We start from the raw sequence: 17077 nt of genomic DNA, 5'->3' as shown, positions 1-17077 counted from the left end.
TAAGATCAATGACTTTTTTTTTCAGCTTTTATCTGGTACGTCTCACTTGTGGGACCATGAATTGGATTCAATTTGAATTGGGTTTTTTTGAGCAGGCAATGACATGGATTAAAGGCTTGCCCCGTCCACTCTGTGCATTGCCTTTCTAACTTTATAAACATTTTTATTGCATTCTTAAAGAATGAGAACTGAAGCTTCAAGGCAGAAAAGGACATAGGAATGCCTGGTGGTACCATATCAGTGCACTTCTAATGGAATGAATGTGGACAGAGTGAGTTCCTGCAGACAATATTGAATCGAATGAAAAGATTAATCAACTTTTAGCAGTAGTGCTGAGGGATGAATGTTGATGAGGATTCCTTCCTGCTCTTCATCACATGATGTGATGTGTTCTTTAACATTCAAAGAAAACCTCAGTTAAACATAAATGCCTCTGACAATGCAGCACTCTCCCTCGGCACTCACAGGAGCATCAACCTAGACAATGTAGACTTACTTTGCAAAAGGCACATTCCACGAGGAGGTGAACAACCGGTGGACAAATAAATAATATTTTTATTATTGTCACAATTAGACTTACATTAACACTGCAATGAAGTTACTGTGAAAAGCCCCTGGTCGGCACATTCCGGCACCTGTTCAGGTACACGGGGAGAATTCAGAATTCTCAGTAAGTACGGGAATTGAACCCGCGCTGCTGGGCTTGTTCTGTATTATAAACCAGCTGTCTAGCCCACTGAGTTAAACCAGCCTCTAGGTGAGACTCTGGGGGTGCAGGAAGGATCTGACGGGGAGGGCCTTTCGCACCACCAGCCAAAGCTTGGTGCTTGTTTGAAAGTTCTGGTGATGAGGCATTCTGTAGTCCTGCAGTGAGATTTGAGATTTGGTCCAGAGCAGCCAGCCAGCCAACAGGCAATGTACCACTGAGCCCCAATTTCAGACAAGTCTCCAGTCCCCCAACCTTTGTTCCCTACTCTCAGCACATCATCACTTGTTTCAGACCCCAAAATGAGCCAAAAACAATTTCCACCCCATAACTTTGTGCCCGGTGAGATTGTCAACTCAATAATGATGTTTTAAATTTTCATCAGTGACAAAGCAAGTCTCTGAATTGCAACTCTGAATTCCTGATTCTGTCTCCTGCCTGCTTTTGACCATCAGAAAAATGACAATCCTTTCATATTAAAAAAAAGGGCACAGAAAAACCCAAGTGGAAAAGTAATACCTTTTTTTCTCTTGATAACATTTTCCCCATAAATCAGTCAAAAAAAACATTTTGTTGAGGGATCTTGCTGTGACATGTTGGCTGCTGTTTTTTTTTAATTTATTGCAACACTAACTATCCTTCAAGATCAGGATGTTGGTTGTCCTGAGGTTGGGAAAGGCAAGATATACATTTGATTTATTTTCGCCTTTTTATTTTCAGAGGAGACCTTCCCGGCGTGGGATTCACTCCATGCTGCAATGCAGGCCTTTCAGTGACTCAAATTATTATCCTTCACATCTCCTGTGAACCCCCAACTGTTGAGTCAGGACAGATGTTGGTCCACATTGCCGTCACACTCAGGAAGCCACTTGATGAACTTGCTCTGCATTTAAATAAATTGTGACCATTATTGTGCGGATTGATTTCTTAGCCCCGCAGTCCAAAGCCCTCAGGGCAGTCCAATGAAAAGTAGTTATTACTCAAGTCCGGGCCATCAAGGGATATGAATGCAGTGGGAGATGATATAGTTTCACAGTCAGACAATGAACGACAGACAGGAGATCAGTGGTGGCCCACATTTCTCCCCCAGCATCGCCATTAATATTGGTAATAATCATAATCTTTATTAGTGTCACAAGTAGGCTTACATTAACACCGCAATGAAGTTACTATGAAAACCCCCAGTCGCCACATTCTGGCACCTGTTCGGGTACACAGGGGGAGAATTCAGAATGTCCATTCACCTAACAAACACGTCTTTCGGGACTTGTGGGAGGAAACTGGAGCATCTAGAGGAAACCCACGCAGACACGGGGAGAACATGCAGACTCCACACAGACAGTGATCCAAGCCGGGAATTCCTGGCGCTGTGAAGCAGCAGTGCTAACCACTGTGCTACCGTTCCGCGGAATATATTGTATCTAGTTCTCCTTAACGAAGTTCATGGGTTAAAGGTTTGAATGGTCGGCTCCCCCTCCCTAACTTGCCGAAGTTTCCATTATGTCTGTACGAGTGAGAACAGAAGCCTGCTTTCACCAACCCTGGGACAACGCCGGCATGTTCTTGGAACAAGGCAGACCGTGAATGAACATTTCATCTCTGAACAAGTAGTGGGTGTTATATTGTCGATGGTTGGGTCAGTAACAGTTTATTTCTACTCTTGCTGTGTCTTGCCAGCATTTTGAAACAACCTTCATGAGATCTTTGGCTATTTGTACTTGGCTGTGTTTATCTTTGTGTTTTTTTTACTTTGAATAAAACTCATTGTCATTATCCTGCAGTTCCCCAAAGACTGTGTCGTTTCTACAGTTAGCAGAGTGTTCTGTTTAACCCCTGGGTGTTGCTACACGGCCAGATATTCCGCTGTAAAGGCCAAACATGTCCTGGAGTCAGTGAGGTTGTGAAATAAAAACAGCAGGCCCGGAATCTGTGGAATGAGGAAGGGACGTTAACATTTCAGGTCTGACCAACCCTCATCGGAAAAAAAAGTGTAACTGTTAATTCCACTGTTAAAGTGTTCCTGTTCTGAAACAAGAAATGCCCTGGGAGTTCCCAGCTTAGTGTATGCTCTGGTTCCTCGGTGGGATCCTACTGTGCACAGGGAAGCCACCACAGTCCACGTGACAGTGAGTGCAATTTAAAGTATTGCAGTTTCTTTGAAGAGCTTGGGGGGGGGGGGGGAGGATTCGGAGAGCTGTCATACAGAGAACAATTTGTACTCGTATAGAATCCTTCTTCCGCACCCCGGTGAGAGACTGCACAGACCATGGGGTGCTTTTGACAAGTAGGAAAAGGTGGTGGCCAATTTGTGCACAGCAAGCTCCCACAAACAGCAACATGATCATGAAAATTCTGTTTGCATGCTGTTAATGAGATGGGATAAATATTGGTCAGGGCGCTGGGTAACTCCCCTGTCCTCCTTCGAAATAATGCCATGGGCTCTTGGCTGCAACCCAGAAAAGGTTCACTAGGTTGAACCTGGATTTGGAGGGATTTTCTTATGAGGAGAAGTTGAGCAGCTGAGGACTGTACTCATTGGAGTTTAGAAGAATGGGAGGCGACCTTATTGAGACATAGTGGATTCTCAGGGGGATTGACAGGGTAGATGCTGAGAGGTTGTTTCCTCTTGTGGGGAGTCCAGGACCAGGGGGCATAATTTCAGAGTAAGGGGTCACCCATTAAAGACAGAGTGGAAGAGGAATTTCTTCTCTCAGAGGGTAATGAATCTGTGGAGTTTGTTACCGCAGAACGCTGGAGGCTGGGTTGTTAAGTATGTTCAATGCTGAGACAGACAGATTTGGAATCAGTAAGGGAATCAAGGGTCATGGGGACAAGGCGGGAAAGTGAAAATGTGGATTATTACATCAGATCACTCATGACCTCTTTGAATGGTGGAGCAGGCTCGATGGGCTGAATGGCCTGCTTAAGCTCCTATGTCTAATGGTCTTTTACATCCACCAGAAAGAACAGACCAGCTCACAGTTTAACAGGTCATTCAAAATGTAGCATCTCCAACAGTGCAGCACTCCCAAAGTACTACGCTGGAGGGTCAGTTGATTTTTGTGCTTGAGTCATGGACCCCACTGGTCAGAAATTCTTCCTTCAGACTTCCGGTTGCGGCTATGCAGAGCTAAGTTGCACGTTCGGCAGCTCCCCCTTGGAACGGACTTTTGGGCTCTTTTCAGGGCCCCCAACGGAATCTTTTCGACATTTCCCAGTGTGGGGAGAAGATTGCAATATCCCCCGACAGTGTATGGCTTGGACCAGGAGCGGGGCGACTAAAAGAGTGGTGGTGAACCCAAAGAAAGTGCAAGGCAAGAAGAGCAAGATGGCGGCGGGCGGGGACCAGGCAGCGTGGATGCAGTGGGCGGAGGAGCAGCAGGAGGTTACCCAGCAGTGCTTCAGGGAGATCAAAGCGGACCTGCTGGAGCCGATGAAGATTTCTATCGACAAGCTGCTGGAGACCCAGACGGCCCAGAGGGTGGTGATCCGTGAGGTCCGACAAAATATCTCTGACAACGAGGATGAGATCTTAGGCCTGGCGGTAAAGGTGGAGGCACACGAGGCGCTCCACAAGAAATGGCAGGAGCGGTTCGAGGAGATGGAGAATCGGTCGAGGTGGAAGAATCTGCGGATCCTGGACCTCCCGGAGGGGCTGGAGGGGCCGGATGTGGGGGCCTATGTGGTCACCATGTTAAACTCGCTGATGGGAGCGGGGTCCTTCCAGGGGCCCCTGGAGCTGGAAGGGGCCCATAGAGTGTTGACCAGGAGGCCCAAGGCTAACGAGCCTCCGCGGGCGGCGCTGGTGCAGTTTCATCGGTTCGCTGATCGGGAGTGCGTGCTCAGGTGGGCCAAGAAAGAGAGGAGCAGCAGGTGGGAGAAGTCGGTGCTGCTCAGGAAGGGGGTGAAGTTTGGCATGCTGCAGCCGGCACGACTGTGGGTCACCTACAAGGACCAGCACCATTATTGTGAGTCTCCGGAGGAGGCGTGGGCCTTTGTTCAGGCCGAGAACCTGGACACAAACTGAGGGTCGGGATGGGTGGTCGGGGATTGCTGTTGGTGTGTTACATTTTGAGGGAGGGTTCTTTGCTCTTGTTTCTTTTTGGTCCGGTGTGGGTGGTTAGGGTGGGTTGGGCACTGTTTTGGTTGGGTCTGTCGGGTGGGCTCTTGGAGGGGGGGCAAGTAAATGGAGTAGAGGTGGATGGCCGGTAGGGGGTATGGGGCCCCGCGGGGGAGGGGGAGGCCCGAGTCGGGAGTGAGGGGACTGGGCCTGTAAAAGGAGCTGCACCAGAGGTGGCCGGGCCGGGCAGGTGGACAGCGCGGGCTTTTTCACGCGCTGAAGGCTGGAGGGGACGGGGCCGGGGCAGGGAAGCGAGGGTTGTTTCCCGCGCTTGGGAGGGAAGGGGGAGGCGGAGAGCCAGCTGATGGGTAATGGAGGAGATGGGGATTTCCCACAATGGGAGGAGTCGAAGGAGAGGCGGGAGTTACCGGGGTCAGCAGGAGTCAGCTGACTTGCGGGAGTGCAATGGGGGGAACATTGCAGCTAGGAGGGGTCCTAGCTTGGGGGCGGGGGGGGGGGGGGGGGGGGGGTGGTGGCCGGGTTGCTGCTGGTATGGTCAAGGGGGAGCTGGAGCGAGAAGAGGGCGTTGGGACGGGGGTCTGCCACCGTGGGGAACGGGCCGGGCGTGGGGTGCGGGCGAGGAGGGGTTATGGCTAGTGTTCGCGCACCTGAAGGGGCTGAAGGCGGATGTGGTCATGCTCCAGGAGACACACCTGAAGGTGGCAGACCAGGTAAGATTGAGGAAGGGGTGGGTAGGTCAGGTGTTTCATTCGGGGCTGGATGCCAAAAATCGGGGGGGTGGCGATCTTGGTGGGAAAGAGGGTGTCGTTCGAGGCGTCGAGCATTGGGACAGACAATGGCGGCAGGTACGTAATGGTAAGTGGTAAGCTGCAAGGGGAGATGGTGGTGCTGGTCAACGTGTATGCCCCGAACTGGGACGATGCGGGTTTTATGTGGCGCATGTTGGGTCGGATCCCAGACTTGGAAATGGGGGGCCTGATAATGGGGGGGGGGGGGAGACTTTAACACGGTGCTGGATCCGTCACTGGATCGCTCCAGGTCTAGGACGGGTAGGAAGCCGGCGGCGGCTAAAGTGCTGAGGGGGTTTATGGACCAGATGGGAGGGGTGGACCCTTGGAGATTTGCAAGGCCGGGGGCCAGGGAATTTTCATTCTTCTCGCATGTTCATAAGGCTTATTCCCGGATCGACTTTTTTATTATGAGTAGGGCGCTGATAGCGAGAGTGGAGGATACCGAGTACTCGGTGATGGCCATTTCAGATCACGCCCCACATTGGGTAGACCTAGAGCTGGGGGAGGAGAGGGACCAGCGCCCGTTGTGGCGCTTGGAGGTGGGGCTGTTGGCGGACGAGGAGGTGAGTGAGCATGTCCGAGGAAGCATAGAGAGATACCTGGAGGCCAACGATAACGGGGAGGTCTGAGTGGGGATGGTCTGGGAGGCATTGAAGGCGGTGGTTAGGGGAGAGCTGATCTCCATTAGGGCCCACAAGGAGAGGAGAGAGCAGAGGGAGAGGGAGAAACTGGTGGGGGAGATGGTGAGGGTAGACAGGAGGTTTGCGGAGGTGCCTGAGGAGGGACTGGTGAGGGAGAGGGGTAGCCTCCAGGCCGAATTCGACCTGGTGACCACCAAGAAGGCGGAGGTGCAGTGGAGGAAGGCCCAGGGGGCGCTTTATGAGTATGGGGAAAAGGCAAGTCAGATGCTGGCGCATCAGCTTCGGAAGCGGGACGCAGCTAGGGAAATCGCGGGAGTTAAGGATAGGGGAGAGAGTGTGGTGCGGAGTGGGGTTGGCATCAATGGGGTCTTCAGGGACTTTTATGAGGAACTGTATCGGTCCAAGCCCCCACTGGAGGAGGGAGGGATGGGCCGCTTTCTGGACCAATTGAGGTTTCCGAAGGTGGAGGAGGGATTGGTGGTGGGATTGGGGGCCCCGATTGGGCTGGAGGAGCTGGCCAAAGGGATAGGGAGCATGCAGGCAGGGAAGGCACCGGGGCCGGACAGTTTCCCGGTCGAATTCTACAAAAAATATGTGGACCTGTTGGGCCTGTTGCTAGTTAGGACCTTCAATGAGGCAAGGGAGGGGGGGGCTTTGCCCCCGACGATGTCCCGGGCACTCATATCTTTGATCCTGAAGCGGGACAAGGATCCCCTGCAGTGTTGGTCTTACAGGCCGATTTCATTGTTAAACGTAGATGCCAAGGTGCTGGCGAAGGTCTTAGCCACGAGAATTGAGCATTGTGTGCCGCAGGTGATCCACAAAGACCAGACGGGGTTCGTGAAGGGGAGGCAGTTGAACGCGAATGTGCGGAGGCTCCTGAACGTTATTATGATGCCGGCGAGGGAGGAGGCGGAGATAGTGGTGGCAATGGACGCTGAGAAGGCCTTCGATAGGGTAGAGTGGGGGTACCTGTGGGAGGTGCTGAAGAGGTTCGGGTTTGGGGAGGGGTTTGTCAGGTGGGTTCGGCTGCTGTACGAGGTCCCGATGGCGAGTGTGGCCACGAACAAGAGGAGGTCTGAATACTTTCGCTTGCATCGAGGGACGAGGCAGGGGTGTCCTCTGTCCCCCCTGCTCTTCGCACTGGCGACTGACCCCCTGGCTATGGCACTGAGGGAGTCGAGGAACTGGAGGGGGCTGGTGCGGGGTGGGGAGGAGCATAGGGTGTCGCTCTACGCGGACGACTTGCTGCTATATGTGGCGGACCCGGTGAGGGGAATGCCGGAGGTAATGAGGATCCTCAGGGAGTTCGGGGATTTCTCAGGGTACAAGCTCAATATGGGGAAGAGCGAGTTGTTCGTGGTTCACCCAGGGGACCAGGAGAGGGGGATTGGCGCGCTCCCACTATATAGGGCGAAGAGGAGCTTCAGGTATTTTTGTGGGTCCAGGTGGCCAGGAGCTGGGGGGCCCCGCATAGACTTAATTTCACGAGGCTAGTGGAGCAAATGGAGGAGGAGTTTAAGAGGTGGGACGTGTTGCCGCTGTCCCTGGAGGGTAGGGTGCAGTCAGTTAAGATGACGGTGCTCCCAAGGTTTTTGTTCCTGTTCCAGTGCCTCCCCATTCTTATCCCGAAGGCCTTCTTTAGGCGGGTCAACAGGAGCATAACGGGGTTTGTGTGGGCGCGAGGACTCCGAGGGTGAGAAGGGTGTTCCTGGAGTGGAGTAGGCATGGGAGGGGGCTGGCATTGCCCAACCTCTGTGGGTACTACTGGGCCACCAATGTGGTGATGGTGCGCAAGTGGGTGATGGAGGGGGAGGGGGCTGCATGGAAGAGACTGGAGACGGCGTCTTGTGAGGGTACGAGTCTGGAGGCACTGGCAGCGGCGCCACTGCCGCTCCCTCCAATGAGGTATACCACGAGCCCGGTGGTGGCGGCTACCCTCAAAATCTGGGGGCAGTGGAGGCGGCACAGGGGGGACCCCAATACGGTGGAACCACCGGTTTGTCCCAGGGAGAATAGATGGAGGGTTTTCGGGGTGGCACAGGGCAGGTATAAGAAGGTTGGGGGACCTGTTTGTGGATGGGAAGTTCGCGTGCCTGGGTGAGCTGGAGGAGAAGTATGGGCTCCCCCCCGGGGAACACCTTTAGGTACTTACAGGTAAGGGTGTTTGCCAGGCGGCAAGTGGTGGACGCACAGTACAGGACAGGGTGCTCTCGGGGGGAGGGGGGGGGGGGGGGGGTTGGAGAGGGGAGGATCTCCGGTTGAGGATGAGCCGGTTCTTTGGGGGTGAGGAGAGGTGTGTTAGATGTTCAGGGAGCCCAGCAAACCACACCCACATGTTCTGGGCATGCCCAGCGCTGGAGGAATTTTGGAAGGGCCTAGTGAGGACGGTGTCGAAGGTGGTAGGATCCAGGGTCAAACCGGGCTGGGGGCTCGCAATATTTGGGGTGGCAGAGGAGCCGGGAGTGCAGGAGGCGAAAGAGGCCGGTATTCTGGCCTTTGCAACCCTGGTAGCCCGGCGAAGGATTCTCCTTCAGCGGAAAGATGCGAGGCCCCCAAGCGTGGAATCCTGGATCAATGATATGGCGAGGTTTATTAAATTGGAGAGGGTGAAATTGGCCTTAAGGGGATCGGTACAAGGGTTCTTCAGGCGGTGACAACCGTTCTTGGATTTCCTGGCAGAACGGTAGACAATGGTCAGCAGCAGCAGGGCGGGGGGGGGGGGGGGGGGGGGGGGGGGGGGTTCTATTTTACTTTTCTTTGTTTACCCTGGGGGATCTGAGGGGGTGTATATATTTGTTTTGTTTGCTTTGTGTTAATTCGGGGTGTTAATTTATTATTTATGTATAAGGGGGAAGGGGACACGGGGGTTGTTTTACTTTGTTCTGTATTTAATTCTATTGGGTTCCTTCTTCATTCTGTTGTTGATATTTTGTGAAATCCTCAATAAAAATTATTTAAAAAAAAAAGAAATCTTCCTTCAAACACCCTGCTGGAATTTCACGTCCCAGTGGGGCTTACCCCAACATTAGAAAAAAGTAGTTTCAAACTGAAGGAGCAACAGGAGTTCGGCCCGAGGTAAATCCTGTGCTGCATGCTGTTGGTTCTGAAAGTGTTGCTGCACCTGAGCAACCGACCTACGACCATCCCACCCCACTGGTCATCCAACACCACCCACCCCCTCACCCCACTGGTCATCCAACACCACCCACCCCCTCACCCCACTGGTCATCCAACACCACCCACCCCCTCACCCCACTGGTCATCCAACACCACCCACCCCCTCACCCCACTGGTCATCCAACACCACCCACCCCCTCACCCCACTGGTCATCCAACACCACCCACCCCCTCACCCCACTGGTCATCCAACACCACCCACCCCCTCACCCCACTGGTCATCCAACACCACCCACCCCCTCACCCCACTGGTCATCCAACACCACCCACCCCCTCACCCCACTGGTCATCCAACACCACCCACCCCCTCACCCCACTGGTCATCCAACACCACCCACCCCCTCACCCCACTGGTCATCCAACACCACCCACCCCCTCACCCCACTGGTCATCCAACACCACCCACCCCCTCACCCCACTGGTCATCCAACACCACCCACCCCCTCACCCCACTGGTCATCCAACACCACCCACCCCCTCACCCCACTGGTCATCCAACACCACCCACCCCCTCACCCCACTGGTCATCCAACACCACCCACCCCCCTCACCCCACTGGTCATCCAACACCACCCACCCCCTCACCCCACTGGTCATCCAACACCACCCACCCCCTCACCCCACTGGTCATCCAACACCACCCACCCCCTCACCCCACTGGTCATCCAACACCACCCACCCCCTCACCCCACTGGTCATCCAACACCACCCACCCACTCACCCCACTGGTCATCCAACACCACCCACCCCCTCACCCCACTGGTCATCCAACACCACCCACCCCCTCACCCCACTGGTCATCCAACACCACCCACCCCTCAACCCCACTGGTCATCCAACACCCCAACACCACCCCTCCCCCTCAGTCCACTGGGCATCCAACACCAACCCTCCCCCTCACCCCACTGGTCATCCAACACCCCAACACCACCCCACTGGTCATCCAGCACTACCCCCTTCCCCTCACCCCACTGGTCACCCAACACCACCCACCCCCTCACCCCACTGGTCATCCAGCACCACATACCCCTCACCCCACTAGTCATCCAACACCACCCACCCCCTCACCCCACTGGTCATCCAGCACCACCCTCCCCCTCACCCCACTGGTCATCCAGCACCACCCTCCCCCTCACCCCACTGGTCATCCAACACCACCCACCCCCTCACCCCACTGGTCATCCAACACCACCCACCCCTCAACCCCACTGGTCATCCAACACCCCAACACCACCCCTCCCCCTCAGTCCACTGGGCATCCAACACCCCAACACCACCCCACTGGTCATCCAGCACTACCCCCTTCCCCTCACCCCACTGGTCACCCAACACCACCCACCCCCTCACCCCACTGGTCATCCAGCACCACCCTCCCCCTCACCCCACTGGTCATCCAATACCACCCACCCCCTCACCCCACTGGTCATCCAACAGCCCACACCACCCCTCACCCCACTGGTCACCCAACACCACCCACCTCCTCACCCTACTGGTCATCCAGCAGCCCACACCACCCCTCACCCTCACCCCACTGGTCATCCAACACCACCCACCCCCCTCACCCCACTGGTCATCCAATACCACCCACCCCCTCACCCCACTGGTCATCCAACAGCCCACACCACCCCTCACCCCACTGGTCACCCAACACCACCCACCCCCTCACCCCACTGGTCATCCAGCAGCCCACACCACCCCTCACCCTCGCCCCACTGGTCACCCAACACCACCCACCCCCTCACCCCACTGGTCATCCAGCACCACATACCCCTCACCCCACTAGTCATGCAACACCACCCCTCCCCCTCACCCCACTGGTCACCCAACACCATCCCTCCCCCTCACCCCACTGGTCATCCAACAGCCCAACACCACCCTTCCCCCTCACCCCACTGGTCACCCAACACCATCCCTCACCCCACTGGTCATCCAACAGCCCAACACCACCCCTCCCCCTCGCCCCACTGGTCATCAAACACCCCAACACCACCACCCCCCCCCCTACACACCCCGTCTTCCCACGCTAATTCAAAAGTAAATAAACTCAAACAGCTTTCCCCCACGTCCAATAGTTTTATAACTTTAAATAAGAACTAACTGTTCCGTTAATTATTCACCAGAAGTAGAGACCTCACGTCAACCTTATTAGGGGCAACTTGGCAACTCTATTCCCCGAGTGTGAAGTTGGCATGGATCAGCAATAGACAGAAGACTCGACCTGATGGATCACACTTGAAATGTGGATCTTTCCTTTTCATTAAGATACTCAGCAATCAGGGCAGCACGGTGGCGCAGTGGGTTAGCACTGCAGCCTCACGGCGCCGAGGTCCCAGGTTCGATCCTGTCTCTGGGTCACTGTCCGTGTGGAGTTTGCACATTCTCCCCGTGTCTGCGTGGGTTTCGCCCCCACAACCCAAAGTCGTGCAGGCTAGGTGGATTGGACACTCTAAATTGCCCCTTAATTGGAAAAAATAATTGGGTACTCTAAATTTATTTTAAAAATGATAATCAGCAATCCTCTGTGCATTCCCTGAATTTTCCATTTGATGTTAGGGCTATCTGGCACCGATCTGCAGAGGACTTAAAAGAGTCCAGAAAGTCAGTTCTTATACACTGCAGCAGGACATCAATAGAAATGTTTTTTTCGGTGCGTACACTCCGTGTGCGCAGTGAATGTTGCTTTCAATAATAAACATCATGCGTAGCTACTTTACATGACAGACTCTGCAGGTAGTTGGAAGATCACACTGAGGTATCATTAGCCCCAGGGCCGGAGAAGACAGGATTGGTTTATTAGCAGTGTGCTGTGGAATCAATGGAGCCAGTGCATGAAGACAAAGTAGGCCAATGGACAACATTGTATACAAAACAACACTTTTATTTATTTTTTTCAGTTATAGGCTGGCGCTAGACCGCTTCCTACATTGCAATTCGCATCGAAGAAAACAGATAAGCGGGTGGGCAGCTAGATTTGATTTTATTGACAGTGTTCTGGCACTGTCCATTTACTTGCGCTCCGTTCTCTCAAGCGTTGACCTATCAATACATCATTTTAGACGATCTGCTCAAGGGCGGGGGGGGGGGGGGGAAGAAGACAAAAGCTTTGATAATCCCAGATCGGTCTGCGTGATCTGCAGCTGCCCAAAAGTACAGTTGAAACGAGTCCCTGGGAGTAGAAAGTGCACGTTGTGGCGAGGGAGGGTCTGCCTCGCCCAACAGGGAATGTGCGGACACACGCGGAGAGCGGGCAGACCTGGAATCTCCTGTCTCCCCCGAGGAGTAAGAAAATAACATACGCCACTGTAAATATCGAAGCACTGGGCCGGGAAATGCAAATACCCTTTCTCCATTGCAACAGACCCTTCCAAGTTTTGCCCGGGCTGTTCTGCAACGGGGGTCGAATTCTCCCACATAAATCACAGTAGCGCCCTTTTATATTTCACTGTCTGCACATCATTCCATTTAACAATCTCTGCTGGCTTCGGGTCGTCCTCATACGAAAAAAAAAGGTCGTACACAGGACGCAACAATTAGGCAACGAGTGCAAATAGGGTCATATATATTTACAGTTTGCAGAGAGGAACTGCAGCTACGATCTTGCCAGGTTCACAGCAGCAGCTGGATTGATGCGAGGAGGAGGAGACTCTGGGGGCTCCAAGTTTGTACACAACTGTCCTCACATCTAGCAGGACCTCTCCAATCGAAAGTCCTAACAGCTGGTCCACTTCACTATCAGAGAGGTTAATAGGAAGGGCTGTGGTTGAAAACATCGAAAGGTAAAATAATTAATCAGAATTAAACTTTGAGAAATACACCTAAGTTCAAAAATAAATACAAAGAAATCAATTCCACTATTCAAGCTGGACTTTGCATGGATTGGAAATCACTGGTTTAATCTGAGGGTCTTTTGGAAAGTTGAGGTTCAATCCATTTAGGATGGATTTAGCAGTGTCTACGTGTTAATATTTTCCATCAGATCCTCTGGTGTTGTAAGAGAAACAATAGCAGCTGAGTCCCCCGACTGGTGTTAAATGCCCCAGAAAGGAGCGAGGTTCCTGGTTTCCTTTTCGTAAATGTCAGGGATGACCCCAATGGGGGACTGCAGCATTTTAACGCTGTTCTTGCCGAACAGTTTGCGTTCATACTCGATGAGTTGCCTCCAGAAGCCTACGTTGGGCCGGATGATGGGGCGGCGGGACTTGACCCAGTTGTGAGCCTCCAGGAGGGAGATCTTGTGGAACTTCATCAGGTAGGCGATGCAGAGGGAGGCGGAGCGGCTGACGCCGGCCACACAGTGCACCAGGGCCGAGCCGTGCTTCTTACTGACGCTGTGGATCTTGTCCGCGATGCTGTCGAAGTAGAGGGAGATGGGGGCGTGGGGCAGGTCGGCGACGGGCACCTTGACATACTCCACCTCGGGCCAGTTGGCATTGGGGATCTCCATGGTGGCGTTAATGATGCAGGTAACGCCCTTGGACAGCACCAGGTTGCGGTTGGTGGCCGCGTTGCCACTGCTGAGGTAGAGGCAGGGGGTGATCTGAGCGATCCCGCCCAGGACTCCCCCAGTTACCAGCCGGGGTTTGGAAGAGGGGCCGGGTGGGGTCCGGTGGAAGAAGCTTTGGCTCCGGGAACTCATGTTGTCCTTTGACGAGTGGGTGGCAAAGGAAATGCTAAAAGGCCTGGCTCCAAACGTCTCCACTGGGATTAAGCTCTCAGCCACACGGCTGCCCTTCTGCTCATGTTATTGATCCTGAAAAACAGTGTGTCAGAATGTTATTGCAATCGTGGCCAACAGTCCCAATGGGGAGAGAGAACTAGTCAACAATATATTGTCCTTCAAAATCGAATGGCAAAGATAAAAATTCTCCAGACGGTTGTCAGATAGAATCCCTACAGTGCAGGAGGCTGTTCGGCCCATCGAGACAGGATGAACACTCCAAAAAAGAGCAGCCAACCTAGACTCACTGCCCCACCCTATTCCTGTGACCCTGCAGGCTGATCATAGCCAATCCACCTAACCTGCACATCTTTGGACTGTGGGAGGAAACCGGAGCACCCGGAGGAAACCCACGCAGACACGGAGAGAACGTGCAAACTCCACACAGGCCCGAGGCCGGAATTGAACCCGGAATTGAGGGCAGCAGTGCTTTTCCTTACCTCCGCTACCTCATAACTCTCAAAACAATTGTAATGAAAGGGCAGCTATACACGGACCAAGGGGACAGAGGGAAAGGCTGAACTTGATCAAGTAAAACCAACTAGATTTCCTCCTCATGCAAGGCAAACACCGGGTCGCCTTCTGAACAATTACTTTGGTTACACTCATCAAAACAAACACAAATGTAAGTGCCACAGATCTGTCAAAAAATAATAAATCTCCCCTTATTGACAGTTCTGTAGACTTGGGATTGGTTGGGCGGATATTACTGCTGAATACGGTGCCGGGCACAGTGACTGGGGGAGGCAAGCCTCATCCCTTTGATTATTCTGGTCATGAGCACAGTGCAAACCTCAGGGTCGTTCCACTCAGCGAGGAGGAGAATAGGGTAATGAAGGCAGACAAGTCCTAGAGCCTCGCCACCTTTTCCAGTCTGTGAGGGGTGGGGAGGGGGGGGGGGGCGGGTCAACACACAAACATTAATTTCCTTCAGAACATATAACGTCTCCCCTCTCTTCCCCTACCCCCCCCCCCACCCCACCTCTCCCCTCTCTTCCCCTACCTCCCCCCCCCCCCCACCCCATTACTGGTTCCCCCCCTACTGCCCCATTCTCTCCCCCCCCCACCAAAATTCCACATACCCTGCCAGTTGACCTGGAACAGTTGAGGAATTCCCAAAAATAGGCCGGGATCTATCCCAGTCGTGCCCCTTTGACCTGTCCTCTCCCCGCCCCACAGCAATTCCACATAAGTGGAAAAAAATCCCAGGTGAACTCACCTTCCATATTCCAACCTCCATCCTCGTTCCAGTGGAAAATGTATCAGGGAATTATGGATGGGAATAGGTCTGGGGTCTGTGAGGGTTTCCAGGGTTCCTCACATCTCCAGGGTTGGACAGTGCTTTTGGTGTGTCCTCGCTCCTCCCCCCCCCCCCTCCCTCCCCCCTCCTCCCTCCCCCCAGCTATTGCCTTCAAAAAACGTCCCATTAAAATGATTTGTGCTCCTAAACAGTAGAGGTATTATTCGTGATTGTTGGCCGAGCTGCTAAAAATCTATGGATTGAAACAGAGCCCCTTACTCTATAATGGGCAGCACGGCAGCATTGTGGCTAGCATTGTGGCTTCACAGCGCCAGGGTCCCAGGTTCGATTCCGGCTTGGGTCACTGTCTGTGCGGAGTCTGCACATCCTCCCCGTGTCTGCGTGGGTTTCCTCCAGGTGCTCCGGTTTCCTCCCACAGTCCAAAGATGTGCAGGTTAGGTGGATTGGCCATGATAAATTGCCCTTAGTGTCCAAAATTGCCCTTAGTGTTGGGTGGAGGTATTGACTTTGGGTCGGGTGCTCTTTCCAAGAGCCGGTGCAGACTCAATGGGCCGAATGGCCTCCTTCTGCACTGTAAATTCAATGATAATCTATGATTAATCTAGGACAAAGGTTTGGCACAACATCGTGGGCCGAAGGGCCTGTTCTGTGCTGTATTTTTCTATGTTCTATGTTCTATAATGATACACAAATTAAGACCCTGGCGAGAGATAGGGTGGGTATGTAAAAAAAAACAGAAGTGACAGCGGCAGAGGGAGAGGTGGCAAAAAGCAGGGATAGTGATGGGGAGAGAAAGAAGAGATAAAAAGGAGAAAGGCGAGAGGAAAAATGAAAAAGAGAAACATTCTCAGCGTCCATAAAATTTCATCCACGTTCCTCACCCCCCACATTTTCTTTTACCCGTTAATGGGCATCACTGGCTAAGCCAGCATTTATTGCCCATCCCTAATTGCCCTTGAGAAAGCCCTCCTGAGCCACTGACGTCTTGAGATGTAGACACGCAAAAGCCCCTGGGAAATGTTCTGCAATAATCTCCCTATTAACATAAGCCGCTTATTAAAAAGAAATTCCACCAACACAAGGCTGACGTGTAATCAGGATGTTAATTCAAAGAGGAAGATTTTCATAACATTAACTACAGTACAGAAAACAGACTGACATGGCTGCTTAGCAACAGATCACACTGGACTGTGGCCCAATTCAATATTCAAAATCAAATTGGTTTTTGTTTATTTGCAAATTTTTTGTATTCATGATCAGAACAATTTTATCCAGATATCTGATTTACAAGGGACAGAAGTGTACAACAAGGCTGTTCTCTCGTATGCTTTTGAGGAGACACAGTGGGGTAGAAATTTATGTTTATGGAGCCTGTTTTACAGGTGTAAAATTGTCACAATGTACATTGGATTGGATTAGAATTTTGTTTATTGTCACGTGTACCGAGGTGCAGTGAAAAGTATTTTTCTGCGAGCAGCTCAACAGATCATTAAGTTCATGAAAAGAAAAGGAAATAAAAGAAAATACATAATAGGGCAACACAAGGTACAAAATGTAACTACATAAACACCGGCATCGGGTGAAGCATACAGGGGTGTAGTGTTAATGAGGTCAGTCCATAAGAGGGTCGTTTAGGAGTCTGGTAACGGCGTGGAAGAAGCTGTTTTTGAGTCTGTTCGTGCGTGTTCTCAGACTTCTGT

At 52.7% G+C, this 17077-nt stretch overlaps 1 protein-coding gene across 5 annotated transcripts in view; it reads right to left on the bottom strand.

Annotated features, from left to right (window-relative positions):
- Positions 1-12256: 12256 nt before the first annotated feature.
- dusp14 (dual specificity phosphatase 14) overlaps positions 12257-17077 on the bottom strand; it is a 36187-nt gene continuing 31366 nt past the window's right edge. For all 5 annotated transcript variants that reach the window (XM_072469670.1, XM_072469669.1, XM_072469671.1 and 2 more), the window contains one exon: positions 12257-14149. In XM_072469670.1, the coding sequence (XP_072325771.1) occupies positions 13427-14035 (609 nt within the window). In that variant the 5' untranslated portion in view covers positions 14036-14149 and the 3' untranslated portion in view covers positions 12257-13426. The remainder of the gene's footprint in view (positions 14150-17077) is intronic.

The sequence above is a fragment of the Scyliorhinus torazame genome, chromosome 12, assembly GCF_047496885.1.
Source record: "Scyliorhinus torazame isolate Kashiwa2021f chromosome 12, sScyTor2.1, whole genome shotgun sequence".
In the NCBI taxonomy this organism is placed as follows: Eukaryota; Metazoa; Chordata; class Chondrichthyes; order Carcharhiniformes; family Scyliorhinidae; genus Scyliorhinus; species Scyliorhinus torazame.
This window is presented reverse-complemented; position numbering and strand designations above follow the sequence as displayed.